The 13,255-nt window shown below is 43.0% G+C and overlaps 1 protein-coding gene across 2 annotated transcripts; it reads left to right on the plus strand.

Annotated features, from left to right (window-relative positions):
* The first annotated feature begins 483 nt into the window (after positions 1-483).
* CTLA4 (cytotoxic T-lymphocyte associated protein 4) lies at positions 484-6,702 on the plus strand. 2 transcript variants are annotated; one of them, XM_036073862.2, is made up of 4 exons: positions 484-741; positions 3,307-3,654; positions 4,124-4,233; positions 5,499-6,702. In XM_036073862.2, the coding sequence occupies exons 1-4, from the start codon at positions 633-635 to the stop codon at positions 5,601-5,603; spliced, it is 672 nt and encodes a 223-aa protein (XP_035929755.1). In that variant the 5' UTR covers positions 484-632; the 3' UTR covers positions 5,604-6,702. The 2 variants fall into 2 exon arrangements, with proteins under 2 accessions (XP_035929755.1, XP_035929756.1); XM_036073863.2 differs by lacking the exon at positions 4,124-4,233.
* Positions 6,703-13,255: the final 6,553 nt, after the last annotated feature.

Raw genomic sequence — 13,255 nt, forward strand, 5'->3', positions numbered from 1 at the left:
TAAGCCAGAGGCAAATTCATTTATTTCTCATGATTTTGGTATTTTTCTCTCAACAAAATGCTAAATGGGGTTTGGAGAAATAAACTCATGTTTGTAAACTTGCCAGGGATGGTGAACGCAGAGCTTTTATTAATGATGTCCACAGACTAATGCTGTCATGGGCCAAGGGCTCAGACCAGCAACATAGCAGTTTTGGATATGTGAATGAAGTAAATTAGCTGATAAAAGATGCCTAGATGATTGGACTAATTGGGACCTAGGGAGACTCCTGCACTCCAGGAAATTCTCCAAGTCTCCACTTATCCTCAAAGTGAACAAGAAGCTTCAGTTTCAAATTGAGTGCATTTTCCATCCATGGATTGGCTTGTTTTGTTCAGTTTTACTTTGAGTGTTTGAGGTTATCTTTTCGACGTAACAGCTAAACCCACGGCTTCCTTTCTCGTAAAACCAAAACAAAAAGGCTTTCTATTCAGGTGCCTTCAGTGTGTGCACATGCATAGTACATACCTGGGATCAAAGCCAGCTATATAAAGTCCTTGATTCTGTGTGGGTTCAAACACATATCAAAGCTTCAGGATCCTGAAAGGTTTCACTCTGCTTCCTGAAGACCTGAACACTGCTCCCATAAAGCCATGGCTTGCTTTGGATTCCGGAGGCATGGGGCTCAGCGGGACCTGGCTTCTAGGACCTGGCCCTGCACGGCTCTCTTTTCTCTTCTATTTATCCCTGTCTTCTCCAAAGGTGAGTGAGGCTTTTGGAGGATGAAGGTGGAGGAGGGGTTTCTCCCACCTGCGTTTCATTTCTTTTAGCAGTCAAGGACAGTGATTTATAACAAAGCCAGAAGCTAAAGCTAAAACTCCTGGCTTGGATGGCTCTGTATTCCACGGCAGGGAGGGGAAAGCTGACAGCAGCAAATAAGCAGAGCTAGAGCTCATAGCACAGCACCAGGCATTGACTAGGAGCGTAATGAATACATCTGAGTTGGTCTGGGAGATGAGCAATTTCAGACACTTCTATAAGATTGGAAGAAAATACTGTAAGGTTAAACGATTTAAGAGAGGAAAGATATCCGTAGCCCTTAATGCATTTAAGTTTGGAATCAGGGTGAACTCGAGAATTTCCTTTTTAAAAAAACATGGATTTAAGCGAATCATTTAAAGTTTCTTTCCTACCCAATTTACGATTTTAAGATTTTCTAATTCACTTTTATAAATGAATCAGCTCGTTTAAAATTTAAGCCTTCTTTACTCAATTCAGAGTTTTAAGGTACTCAGTCAATTCTATAAACTAGTTAGCTAATTACTTAAAAAATGAAAGCAGTTTGAAATTGTAAAACCAAATAAATAAATAAATAAATAAATAAAAGAAGGAGAGAAAGAAAGAAAGACAAAGAAAACCATCAGTCTGTTTGGCATAAGATACTTAACAGCCACCTGACCTATCTGTGGACTTCGGATGCAGATTCCCCAGTTTTCAGATAAAATAAAGCTCTTTAGAGGTTGTTACCAGGTTTGCTATAGAACATAAAATGGTGAGTATTCTCACTGAATTTCAACTTTATTTCTCTCTAGGCTGTCTCAGTTAAGAAACCATGTGGTTTATATGAAATATCTTAGGTGCTCAAAAGATATTTGATGATTAAATTATTACCAGATAAGATATACTCATGTACATTTTCCTATTCTACATGTTTTGAACATGTAAAGATTAAATACTCTTAGAAGTAATTACCTTTACTTTGTAGAAAATTTACCTCAACCTGTAACTGAGATTCTCCACTGAAAAATGAGTGTGACCAGATTTAGTGGTGATAACTGGGAATTTGTCTGGGGGGAGGACAGGAAACTTGGTTTTCTTTAGGCTTAGCGTCAAAACAATAAAGATTATCGAGTGTTCATATGGGCAAGTTCTAATGGTGGCTCCCAGGAGTTTATAAGCCAAAGGCAGACGTTTCAAGAGGTGTGATTAGTGCACAAAAAACGTTAATACAGGGTAGAACATGATTAAATACTGCAGTGGAGTTATAACAGTGCAATGCTGATCTGATAGACAGGGATGAGGGTTGGGGAAGAAGACTGTTATCTAGCCAGCCGGGGCTGCTGGATTAACCCTAGCAATGGCTGCTATCATACTGTTCTCTCTTCTGAGGACAGATGTTGTCCAGTCCTCTTGAATATCACTAGAAAGGGCTAGTGATAGAGTGATTTCTGTAGAGTGATTTATACACAGGAAGAGGTGTCCTAGAAACTCAGACTGGAGTGATAGGTTGGGATTGGATCATGGAGGACATAAATGGCACTTAGTTTATTTGTCTTTGCAGTCAATGGTATGTAAGGCATTAAAGGGTTTGAACAGAATGAGTGACATGGTTCATCCAAGTTTTGAGTGTCACTTGTGTGATCGACCAGAGAGGGGACAGGTTAGTTACAGGAAGGTTTGACACAAAGCTACCATTTTGTAGATGACAAGAGCCTTTTTGAATGGAGAGCTGGCCTCCTTTATCCTGTTGAAGCCAGAAGGAGAAAGAACAAAGGAGCACGAGGGTGTTCGAGTGAAGGAGAAAGAGTGGCGGAAGAGGTGGTGGCGGTGGCAGGGGAAGCCCACAGAAGTTAACAGCAGGGTTGCCTCAGCCTACAGAGGAAACGACCCGGTGCCCTCTACTCTGTGGCTTCCTTCATCTAGCAGCATCCCTCTCTCTGATAATAATGCCAGGGAATGTGGTGGCTGGCATAGTGATCCAGGGTTCAGCCACTGTGCCTGAGAGAGGTACAGGACCAGGTAATGTAGGCAGAGGTTTGTGAGGTTTACATTGAGGGGTAAGGCAAGATTCTCTACCTCAACCTACAAAATTTCCCCTACTGCTCATTATAGTTCCTGTAGTTCTATGATAACCTTAGAATACCAGAGGTAGAAGGCACTCTGTTATCATCTGACCTAATCCCCTCTTTCTGCATGTGAGGGGAAAATGAAGGCTACAGGGGAGGCATGACTTGCCCCAAATCACATATTTCATGGTAGGACCAAGCCTTCAGTTTGTCACATCAATGTTCTTCCCGCTATAGGAAATTCTTGTACAATAAGGAAACACCTTCTGGAGATTAGCTGGAAGACAGCTAAGAGATTGAGGGGACGGGTTGGGGGGAGAAGCAAAGGGATGGGGAGTGTTTGTTGAAGGGAGCGAAGGGCTGAAAGGTGAAGCTGGAGGGTGCCCATCACAGATCAACTTCTGTCAGCTGGAGATTTTGCCTGAGCCTTGTGGTAGGTGAGCATGAGTTTGCTTAGTTCCCTCTAATTTTCTCTTATTAGGGATGCACGTGGCCCAGCCTGCAGTGGTTCTGGCCAGCAGCCGAGGTGTTGCCAGCTTTGTGTGTGAGTACGGGTCTTCGGGCAATGCTGCCGAGGTCCGGGTGTCAGTGCTGCGGCAGGCCGGCAGCCAGGTGACTGAAGTCTGCGCCGCGACATACACAGTGGAGGATGAGTTGGCTTTCCTAGATGATTCCACCTGCACTGGCACCTCCAGTGGAAACAAAGTGAACCTCACCATCCAAGGGTTGAGGGCCATGGACACGGGGCTCTACATCTGCAAGGTGGAGCTCATGTACCCACCACCCTACTATGTAGGCATGGGCAATGGAACCCAGATTTATGTCATCGGTGAGCAAAACCATATCACTAAGCTGACACCTTTTGCATTGCTGTCTTCTTGGCACAAAAACAGCTTTGTTCCTTAACTTCAGGTGGTTCATTTTAGGATTATGGAAATTCTTTTTAAGAGTTCTTTGGTATACCACAGGGTAGTCTGGTTAATATGGGTGGTCACGCAAACAACATTCTGACTAAAAATAAAATGGGTTGGGGATAGTGTTTTTTCTACTGGAGGTTGGGGCATTCATTCTGGAGTGATAACCATCACGAAGTTTGGTCTTGGGCTTTTGATAGGACATTCTTGGGGAAGTGGCCTCCAGTAGCCAGACTTACCTGTGGACTAACAATACTGTTTAGGGGTGGACACCAAGGTTGGAAGCTCTTCCAGAACCTTTTCCTTTTTTCACTAGTGGGGGGGAGTAGGGTCCTAAAGTTTAAAGAGTGTCTCAAGCAAGCTCTGCTTTGTTTTCTGTTGTAGATCCTGAACCTTGCCCAGATTCTGACTTCCTCCTCTGGATCCTTGCAGCAGTCAGTTCGGGGCTGTTTTTTTATAGCTTCCTTATCACAGCTGTTTCTTTGAGCAAAATGGTGAGTGCAGTGCTGACAACACACCACTTTTGGTGGGGATGCCTTCAGTGATAGCAACTGACCAAATGACGCTGTTGAGTTCAGTTTTCTTGAGATGAAGCAATAAATGAAGAACAGTGGTAAAGGAAGGACAGTGGTAAAGAACGCACTAGAACTCTTGGCATTGGCCTTTGAGGTTTCAGGATGACTAACATTTTAGATGAGTGTGTTTGACATTGAATGTTTGTGTGCTTCTCAACAGGGTTTCAGTTTGAGTAACCGTTTGAACAACATGGGGCAGCTGTTTTGCTCTTTGTCTTCAAGACAATTGTACTTAATAACCCTGAAACGTAAGATTAGGTTGGGCCAAATGCTGCTATAGAAGACCACCTGGATGGGTTTTATTCTCCCCCGTAGCGTCCCTCTACTTCACCTGGAAGCCATCTCTTGGGGCCGCCCTGCTTGTGCCTTCCTTGTCCAAGCTGTAGCTGTCCACAAAACACCTTTCCAGGGCTCCTTGTCACCCAGTCTGCTGAAATGGGAAGTCTTGCCTTCCCCTCCAGCCCAGTAAATGAGAACACCAGTTTTTATTTATTGCAGTTGTTGGAAGAGATGGAGGTACAAAATCAGGCCTCCTGTCAGGATTTCTTTCTGATGGTCTCTTTCAGCCCCCTCTGCCTATGGTTAGCTTTGTCACCACAAAATTCTCCTTCCGGGCCTCTCATCCTCTCCTCCTCTACCTCCCCTCTCCTTCAACTCGATTCCAAGACCCTCTACTCAACCTGTTCTATTGCTGTAGATTCTTCCTACCTCATTTGCTAGAAACTGCCACACAGACAAGTAGACTAGAATCTCAATTTACTGAGGGGATAAAAATTGGGAACCGAGGCGGACTAAAAAGTATATGAGGAGTGGAGATGAGAAATACAGCTCTAGAACAGAGTAACTGAAGTTTAATATCTTATTAAGCTCTTCCCCTCACAGATAAGATGTAGTCAATTACCATAGGCATTTTGGGTGTTCTTTCTAAAGCTTTCTCAAAGTCCCTTTCTCCTCTCTTGCAGTCAGGGAAAATGATTGCTATTTTACATCAGTAGCACAGAGTGATTTATCTAAAGTGAATTATAATAGCTGAATCAAGAAAATCCCCTGGGGCTTATAATTCTGTATGTGTACATTCACTTTTTCAATGGGGTAGGGACCCAATATTTGTTGAGTCTCATTACGGCTAGAAACGGCTTCTGTATTTCTCAATAATAATTACTGTTTCTTTTTGTGTTTGGCAGCTAAAGAAAAGAAGCCCTCTTACTACAGGGGTCTATGTGAAAATGCCCCCAACAGAGCCGGAATGTGAAAAGCAATTTCAGCCTTATTTTATTCCCATCAATTGAGAGACCATTATGAAGAAGAAAGAACATTTTCCAGTTTCTAAGAGCTGAGGCAATTCTAACTTTGTGCTATCCAGCTATGTTTGCTTGTTTGTATATTTTGGGGGGGATTTATCTCTCTTTAATATAAAGCTGGATGCAGAACCCAAATGAAGTGTACTACAATTCAAAGCAAAGGTGCAAGAAAACAGAGCCAGGATGTTTCTGTCACATCAGATCAAATTTTAGTAAAAGTATCACTTGAGAGCAATATGGGGATGCAGCATTATGATGTGGGGTCAGGTATATAGGTTAGGGAGTGGTGCAGTCCAAAGAAAGCAAGGGAAGGGAGTTAGGGAGAGGAGATATTGTACACACTTTGTATTGTAAATACAAGTGTGAGAAGTTTATAGCTGAAGTGATGTTTTCAAGATAAATTTTTGTGTTATTTTTCTTAAGTGTAGAATTACATGAAGACTTTAAAAATACTCACATGGCTATATTCTAGCCAGTGATTCCAAAGGTTGTATTGTACCAATATATACTTTTTATTTGATAGTATTGTGCATGGGGGCCACATGTGCTTTTGTGTATTTGCTGATGGTTTCAATATAAACACTATATGGCAGTGTCTTCCCACCAGGGGTTCAGGGGAAGTTTTATGGAGGGGCTCAGGACACTAATACACCAGGTAGAATACAAGGTCACTTGGTAACTGGCTTGGAAACTGGATGAGGTCATAGCTGATTCCTGTAGCCACACTGGGCTGGATTGGTGTTGACATGTGCTTTGGGCTTTTATGTTAGCTCCATTCAAAGGTTTGCAAGGGAGTCAAGACTGGTGTATCTGGTTTAACTCCATAGAACACCATCGTCAAGTAAATGGCTCATTCCGGGACTCTTGTAGGTATGAACTTCCAGGAAGCTCTAGTTTCACGAGAGCCCCAATTCCTTACACCTGGTTAATGCCGTGGATGGAAATCAGCAGCAGGTAGCAGGGTGGGGAGATGAGGGTTTCTGAAAACTAACACTGTTGGTGTTTTTTAACTCACTATTTTCCATGAAAATGCAACAACATGTATAATATTTTTAATTAAATAAAAATCTGTGGTGGTCATTTTCCAGAGTTGTCTTTATCTTCCTTGTATCTGAATATTGTGTTTGAGTTTGTTTTTAATGGATTCATTCAGCAGGTGGTGGAGTCTCCATTATTAGGAATACTGGGAACAGATTGATAAAAAGGTAAATAATGCTTCATGAGGCAGCCATTACCTGCAAGCCATTCTTGGAAGGAACTCCTCCTCTGTCCTTTTCATTTCTTCCCATCTATTTGAAATATAAAGCAGGAACAGCATAAGGCCTTTATAAGTCACACAACATTCTCTCTAGCACAAGTTCCTCATCTCCTCTTTCTTGCCTATAAATTTCTCAGCTCAACTCATACCGTTGCCATGGCAACTCCTGTGTTGTCAATCATGTTCCTTGCAGCCATTTTGATCTGCTTCCATAGTAAATGGAGCTTTCCTTGTGGCTTCTGAGTGGACTATTTCACACATGTGGGGAAAACATAGCTGTGGTCCTGTGTTGCCATCAGCTGGCAGACCTGGGCCTGGCCCACTGAGCCCTCTGTGACTCTTGGTTAACCAATGTTTAGCCTCAGTCTACTGGGTTTCCTCTCAAGTTTTCTTATTCTTGACCTCTACATCCTGTTATTATCTTGTGAAATACTTCTCAGTGTGACCAGGGACCACCTATAACTGAATCAACTGGGTCACTTACTAAAAATGTTGATTCAAGTGCTTAATCTCAGATGTACTGAATCAGAAACTTTGGGTGATGGGGCCAGGTGTTTGCTCTCCCAGCAAGTGCCTCAGTTCTTATACCCATCAAATTTTGACAATCACTGTGTGGGCAGCCTCCTCTCTCTCCTGCTCACTATAGCTCTCTCTCTCTCTCCATTTTTTTCCTGCAGGTGCTAACAAACAAATGAGACAGCACATAGTGAGCATTCCATAAAGATTTTTAAAATAAAAACGAATATGTCTTTCAAAATACAGTAATCACAATGACCTAGAATGAGCCCCTACTATGTTGAAGACTGTACCTCTTGCTCTCTTGGCCTTTGATTGGAAGCCACGAAGAAACACACAATTTAGGAGCCCCAATGGATAGTGTGTTACTATTTCTACTTCTTTATATGTCTTTAGAGAGATAATTCTTTTCCATAGTTGATGGGCCTTAGACAAAGGACCTCTCAGGTATCTTTCAGACATCATTAGACAATAGGCTACTTTAAATAAGCTTAATATCTCCTCTACTGTTACCTGAAATTCTACCATTAGTTATTGAGTTAAGCATTGCCTTCTCTACTCATTATCAATTTTGAAAAAGATATAATCCTGCTTTAAAAAGTTTCCCCTATGGCAGAGGAAAAAGGCAAGAAAGACTGTGACCTGGGCTTCCACTCAAAGGGGAGAAAACAAATTGGGGGGTTTCTGGGCACCAAATGGAAGTCTTTTCTGATCCCTGTTTTCTTTAGAGGGTAGATCTGTTACTTGCAATGATCAGAGAGATTCACTGCCCCCAAATCAGAGGAGTGACTTTTTCCTGGCATGTCAATCTTCATCACTATCTCCAACTCTGGCATCAGGGTCCTGGGGAAGCCCAAAGACTCCACTCATCTCAATAGGGCTTAGTTCACCATGGAGAGGAGAAGGCTGGGCACCATAACCCTTCTCCCTGGAACCACTGGTCTCAGGTAGGAATGTGGATGACAAAGGGAACATGGTAGAGCTACCAGTGCTGCCTGACTCAGCCCCTACTCCTACCAGTTCCCAGCACATACCTCGCTCACCTCCCTTCTTCCAACATGGCACTCTCATTTCTGCTACTTTCTGTTTCCCTATTTCTCAGTGCCAAACATCTTTAGCCCTCATTTTCACATCTAACAAGACTCATCTCAAATTCTGCATCCAGCATCAGATTCACTGACACTTCAAGCCCACGTTGATCTCTCCCCTTCTGTTTCACAGCTATACTTGGTTTCATCCCTAATAATTTCAAATGTGCATGTCTTTTCTCCCTAGATTCAGTGGGAACTTCTCCAAAATAGGAATCATCACAGCTTTTGGCACACAGAAGATGCTCGGATCAACGTATTGAAAAGTTGGGGAGCTAGGACATCTGGGACTGTCTTCTATGTAGAACCTGGCTGTGTTTTCTTGGTCTCAGTCGAATGTCTTTCCCATTTGACCAGCAGAACTATGTGTGGGTCAGTCTATCACTTGGCTTAAACCTTCAAGACTCTGGAACGTAAGCTCCAGCTGGCTACCCTGCTTCATACATTTTACTTTTATCTCAATCCAGTCTTCCAATCTTTTTTTTTTTTTTAATTTCTTTTGAGAAGGGAAAGGAGATGAATTCTCATTGTTACTCCCCTTCTCTCTTTTTTTAAACCATAGGTTGTTGCTAGAACTGACTATATTTTTGTACTGAAGCTGAGCCTTCTTCCACCTTCACAGTGGATACCCAATTTACTTGAGACTGAACTTGCAAAATGTTGATGTCACTGTGCTGTTAATTGGAGCAAAGCCAGCTAAGAAGTTTAAGAGTTTATGAACTTAAGTTATTGTTTTGGGAGGTCTCAAAGCAAAAGAGAAAATGGTTTTCTCTGGAAAGTTATTCCGATTGCCTCACTTCTCTTTTGCACCTGCTTAGATTATGTGACTCAGGCGCCTTGGGGGCCTTGTTTTATTTATTTTTTTCTTATTTTAGGTCAATTTTCTCTGATCAGACCAGAAAGATGACACACCCTATTGATGGAGAGAGAGGCAAGGTTTTTTCCTTTCTCCTTTACGTGACCTTGCCTGCAGGCTGGGATAGCTGTCTGTAGGTAGGTTTGCCAGATTCAGCCTGCCACCCTCTTAAACAAATAAACCCACAAAACCCAAAAAACAGGATGCCTTATATTTGACCTGACAACCCTATCAGCAAGAAAGTCAATACATCTAATGTGGTGTGAATAAAACATGTTCTGGTGACCCTCCCCAGAAGTTTCTGGGCAGGAACAGCCTGAGAATAGCTGCTGTTTCCATTCTAACACTCTCATTCTCTTGTCCCCATTCCTGGGCATGTGTGGGGCTGATACTTAGTGTTACTGGGGGCTACTGGGTCCCACAAAAGGGGTAGCCATTAATTTTCTAAACATTTTTCTCAGAAGAACTCAAAACCCTCTGTTCTATATGGTCAGAAGTCTGACATTCAGACCCTTCTTGGAAATCTTTGCTTTCCAGGGTGTACTCTATTATAGCTATTCTTGCATTTATTGTGTCCAGTTGTTATTCGGAGCATTTGGAAAAAATGCAGATTGAGGTGCATCAGACCCAGAGCTTCTCATTTATAAGATTGGAGGCGAGACCTGGGGATTTAAATTGTCCAGTAAGTTTTTGGATCATACTTTTGGAAGCCCTGGTTTAACTCAGGATCCTACCATCGCAGATGATTAAGACTAAAGAAGGGACTTGGGAATTATTTTTACATTTTATAAGAAAATGAGGCTCAGAGACATTAGGGAACTTGTTCAAGTTCCCAGAGGAAGGCAGGGTTTGAACTAGGCTGAGAATCAGTTCTCTAGATTTTCACATCAGGGCTGTGTACAGTGGGTGACACTATGAAGAATTCTGCCCAGGGGCTCCTTTTCAGGCTGCTTCTGGAATGTCACTATCACCATTCCAGGCTCCCCCGGAAAACCTGCTTGTCTTCCACCTCCACCCCAGCAGCTCTGGGTGGTCATTACCACTGTTCCTGGCCTGCTGTCAGCTCTATCTTCTCTCGCTCTCCCTTAACTTTCTGGGTCACTAGCAAGAGAATCTCAGGTGTTGCAGCCTGTCCTCAGCAAACCTACAGAAGAATGCTGCAGAGGAAAACAGAAAACAAACCCTTGCCAAGAGTCGACCAGCAATGCCAGCAGTAGGCTGAGAAAACTTCCAAATTCTGCGGGAAGTCATGGAACAACTCTGTGAAACGATACATGCTCTTTTTATCACACACAATCAGGTCGCCATAGCAACCAATAGTGTTTTAAAAACATGATATTAGTCCCACAAAAGAATATTATCTATTCGAACAAAAAGAGGAGGCTCTCTCCAGGAGGGATTGTAGGAAATATGTTTCAGGAAGCCATTTCAAATTTTAGAAAGCAACACAAATGATTTCTCATGAACAGCACTTTTCAGGACGTTTCCTCTTTCTTCACCTTGACAATATTTTAGTTTGTGCTGCAGTCATCCCACTGTTAACTTATTTTTTTCTCAACTTTTTGAAAATGAGTCTTGCTTTCCTTCTTTGTAGTTAACTTGCAATGCAGACAAGATCTCTAGTTTCCTATAAACATTTTTTTTTTTTTTTTTGCCCCTGACACATCAAAGTTACCACTAATCATGACTGGACTTCGAAGACAGGAAGTTTGGATTTGTGAACGAAGAGCAGCATTCTCTAGTATTGCTCTCCTGTGGAGGAAGCTGCCATGGTGGATACGGTTCACGAGGTCCTTATTCTGAGTGAAGAGGGAGAAGAAACCAACTTGTGAAGCCTTTCACACTGCATAGGTATACATTAGCTAAAGTAATTCTCACAATGTCTCTGCAGAAGAGGGGCCTCCATCATCCTCATTTTATAGATGAGAAAATCAAGTTTCATGAAGATTGTATTATTTGCCTAAAGCCACACAGCTAGTAAGAATCAGGATTAGAAATGATGTCGAATTCCACCATACCTTAATTCTGGGGGTTACCTGCAAAAGGAAGAGGGCAAAATGGCAAGTGAATGGGGATTGGAGTGTTCAGCAAGTAAAGCATGTATCATGGGGGCTACAAATGTGTGTCAGAATAAGTAAATACTCTTTGGACAAATGTTTTAAAAGGTTTTTTGAAGGTGCTCATTATGAGATTAGCTGTAGCATCTGAATTGTAACCAGAGCGAGAGGAAAACAGGAAGTTGAAGACATTTCACAGTGGACGTCTGGTTTCAATCCACAGTTGTAGCAGTAGCTGATTCCCCATTCACTGGTGCTGAAGTTAAGTGCGGCCACATTGCTGGCTGATCTCAGGTGTTATAGCTTCTCACTGGGAGATGGGGGAAAATGGAAATTAGTCATACATCCCGTGGGAAGAGTTGATCCTCATATAACCAGTAGTGTGTTCCCTGCAAATGGGGTCATTCTGCATTCAAAACAGGCTGGTCATAGAAAGTAATTACCAGTGCAAGTCAATAGGACCTACTCTGCATGTATCTCTAGGACTCTTGGAATGGGGCTAGTTTGTGAAAGAATAATAATCAGCCTGGAGCAAAAGGGGAAGTTAGGGGGTGGAAGTAAAGAGAAGGGAGAGTCTCTGAGTTGAGGTTGAGGGATGCTGGAAAATAGCAACGAGTCCCTTGAGGAAAATAAATAGAGAACAAAAGCAGAAGACAGAGGCCTAAAGATACCTCCCTCCCCATCCCCCCCACCAGATGGCAAATAAAGTGGACCAATATTCTGGGATCAAAATTATAGTGCAGGGCCCAAAGCCACAGGCCACATGGAAGATTGAGAGAAGCCTACGTCAGAACAAGGGCACTATCCAGCCTAGTTTGTGACAGAGGTAGCTACATAATTTCTACCAGAAGTCAATGTGTGGGAACACCTGGGCCCAGAAACGGAAAAAGATGTTCTCTGCCAGGAATGGGAGTTAAAGGCAACAGTTCCACTCTGGATGGATGGTGATGGAGGCAGGTATGTGTGGTGTGGGAATAGGAACTGCACAGAGGTGAAAGCTCCTTATGGGAGAGCAGTGTCAGAGAGCATCACAAAGGAACTGCTGAGTGCTTTAAGCTTATACAAAGCTAAGTAGCATGGACCGTACTTGTGCCAATTTGAGTGTTTATAGTGTTTGTAATTTGTGCTTGAGGAGATGGTTCAAGGAGGGTATGAGAGACGTTTTCAAGATGTGAAGGGCTATCATATGAAAGAGGAATTTGATTTGCTTTACGGGCTTCCCAGAGCACTCAGCACTGGTGTTCCATAGGGGCACATGATAGAAAGGGGGATTAGCATGATTTTTATTCCTATATGTAGACTTGGGTTCAGAGCCAGGGAAAGTACATTTTATTGGGTCATATTACAGATTGGCTCAAGGCAGGCCAGCTGGATCCTCATCAACATCAGCTGGTGGGGAAGGGAAAGTATCAGAGGATTGGGTGGCGCATGGGGTTGGGGAAATAGACCTGGTTGAGGAACTAGCTGCCGGCTGGGCAGGCAGATCGCCTATGGACTGCATCTGAGACTTGCGATGGGTTCAGGCTCCATCCAGGCAGGCATCACTGCCCATGGAAGCTAACTTGGCAGATGAATGCCATAGCACAAAGTGATATGGTAGGAAATACCCAAAGCCAGATGGTCATTGCTGTTCTGGAGGGTCAGTTGGTTCACATTAAGACTTCTACAGCCATTTGAGGGTACAGAGATCAAGATCCCATGCTTGGGGGTGGAGAGCTAGGAAGGGTGTCAGGGAGAACTGGCATGCTGGGCAAGTAAACTGAGGCCAGAGTGCAGTTGAACTTCATTAAGTCAAGGAGGACCACACTCTCGTGGATATCTTGCCTAGAGGTATGGCCATAGCCTCGGTCTGGGATTAACCCTAC

Source organism: Halichoerus grypus, chromosome 4 (genome assembly GCF_964656455.1).
Source record: "Halichoerus grypus chromosome 4, mHalGry1.hap1.1, whole genome shotgun sequence".
NCBI lineage: Eukaryota > Metazoa > Chordata > Mammalia > Carnivora > Phocidae > Halichoerus > Halichoerus grypus.

Bases quoted from the DNA above. Each gene is read 5' to 3' on its own strand.
- CTLA4 (XM_036073862.2), top strand. From the start codon at position 633: ATGGCTTGCTTTGGATTCCGGAGGCATGGGGCTCAGCGGGACCTGGCT. The intron at 742-3,306 runs GTGAGTGAGGCT...TTCTCTTATTAG, and splicing joins TATCCCTGTCTTCTCCAAAG to GGATGCACGTGGCCCAGCCT. The intron at 3,655-4,123 runs GTGAGCAAAACC...TTTCTGTTGTAG, and splicing joins AACCCAGATTTATGTCATCG to ATCCTGAACCTTGCCCAGAT.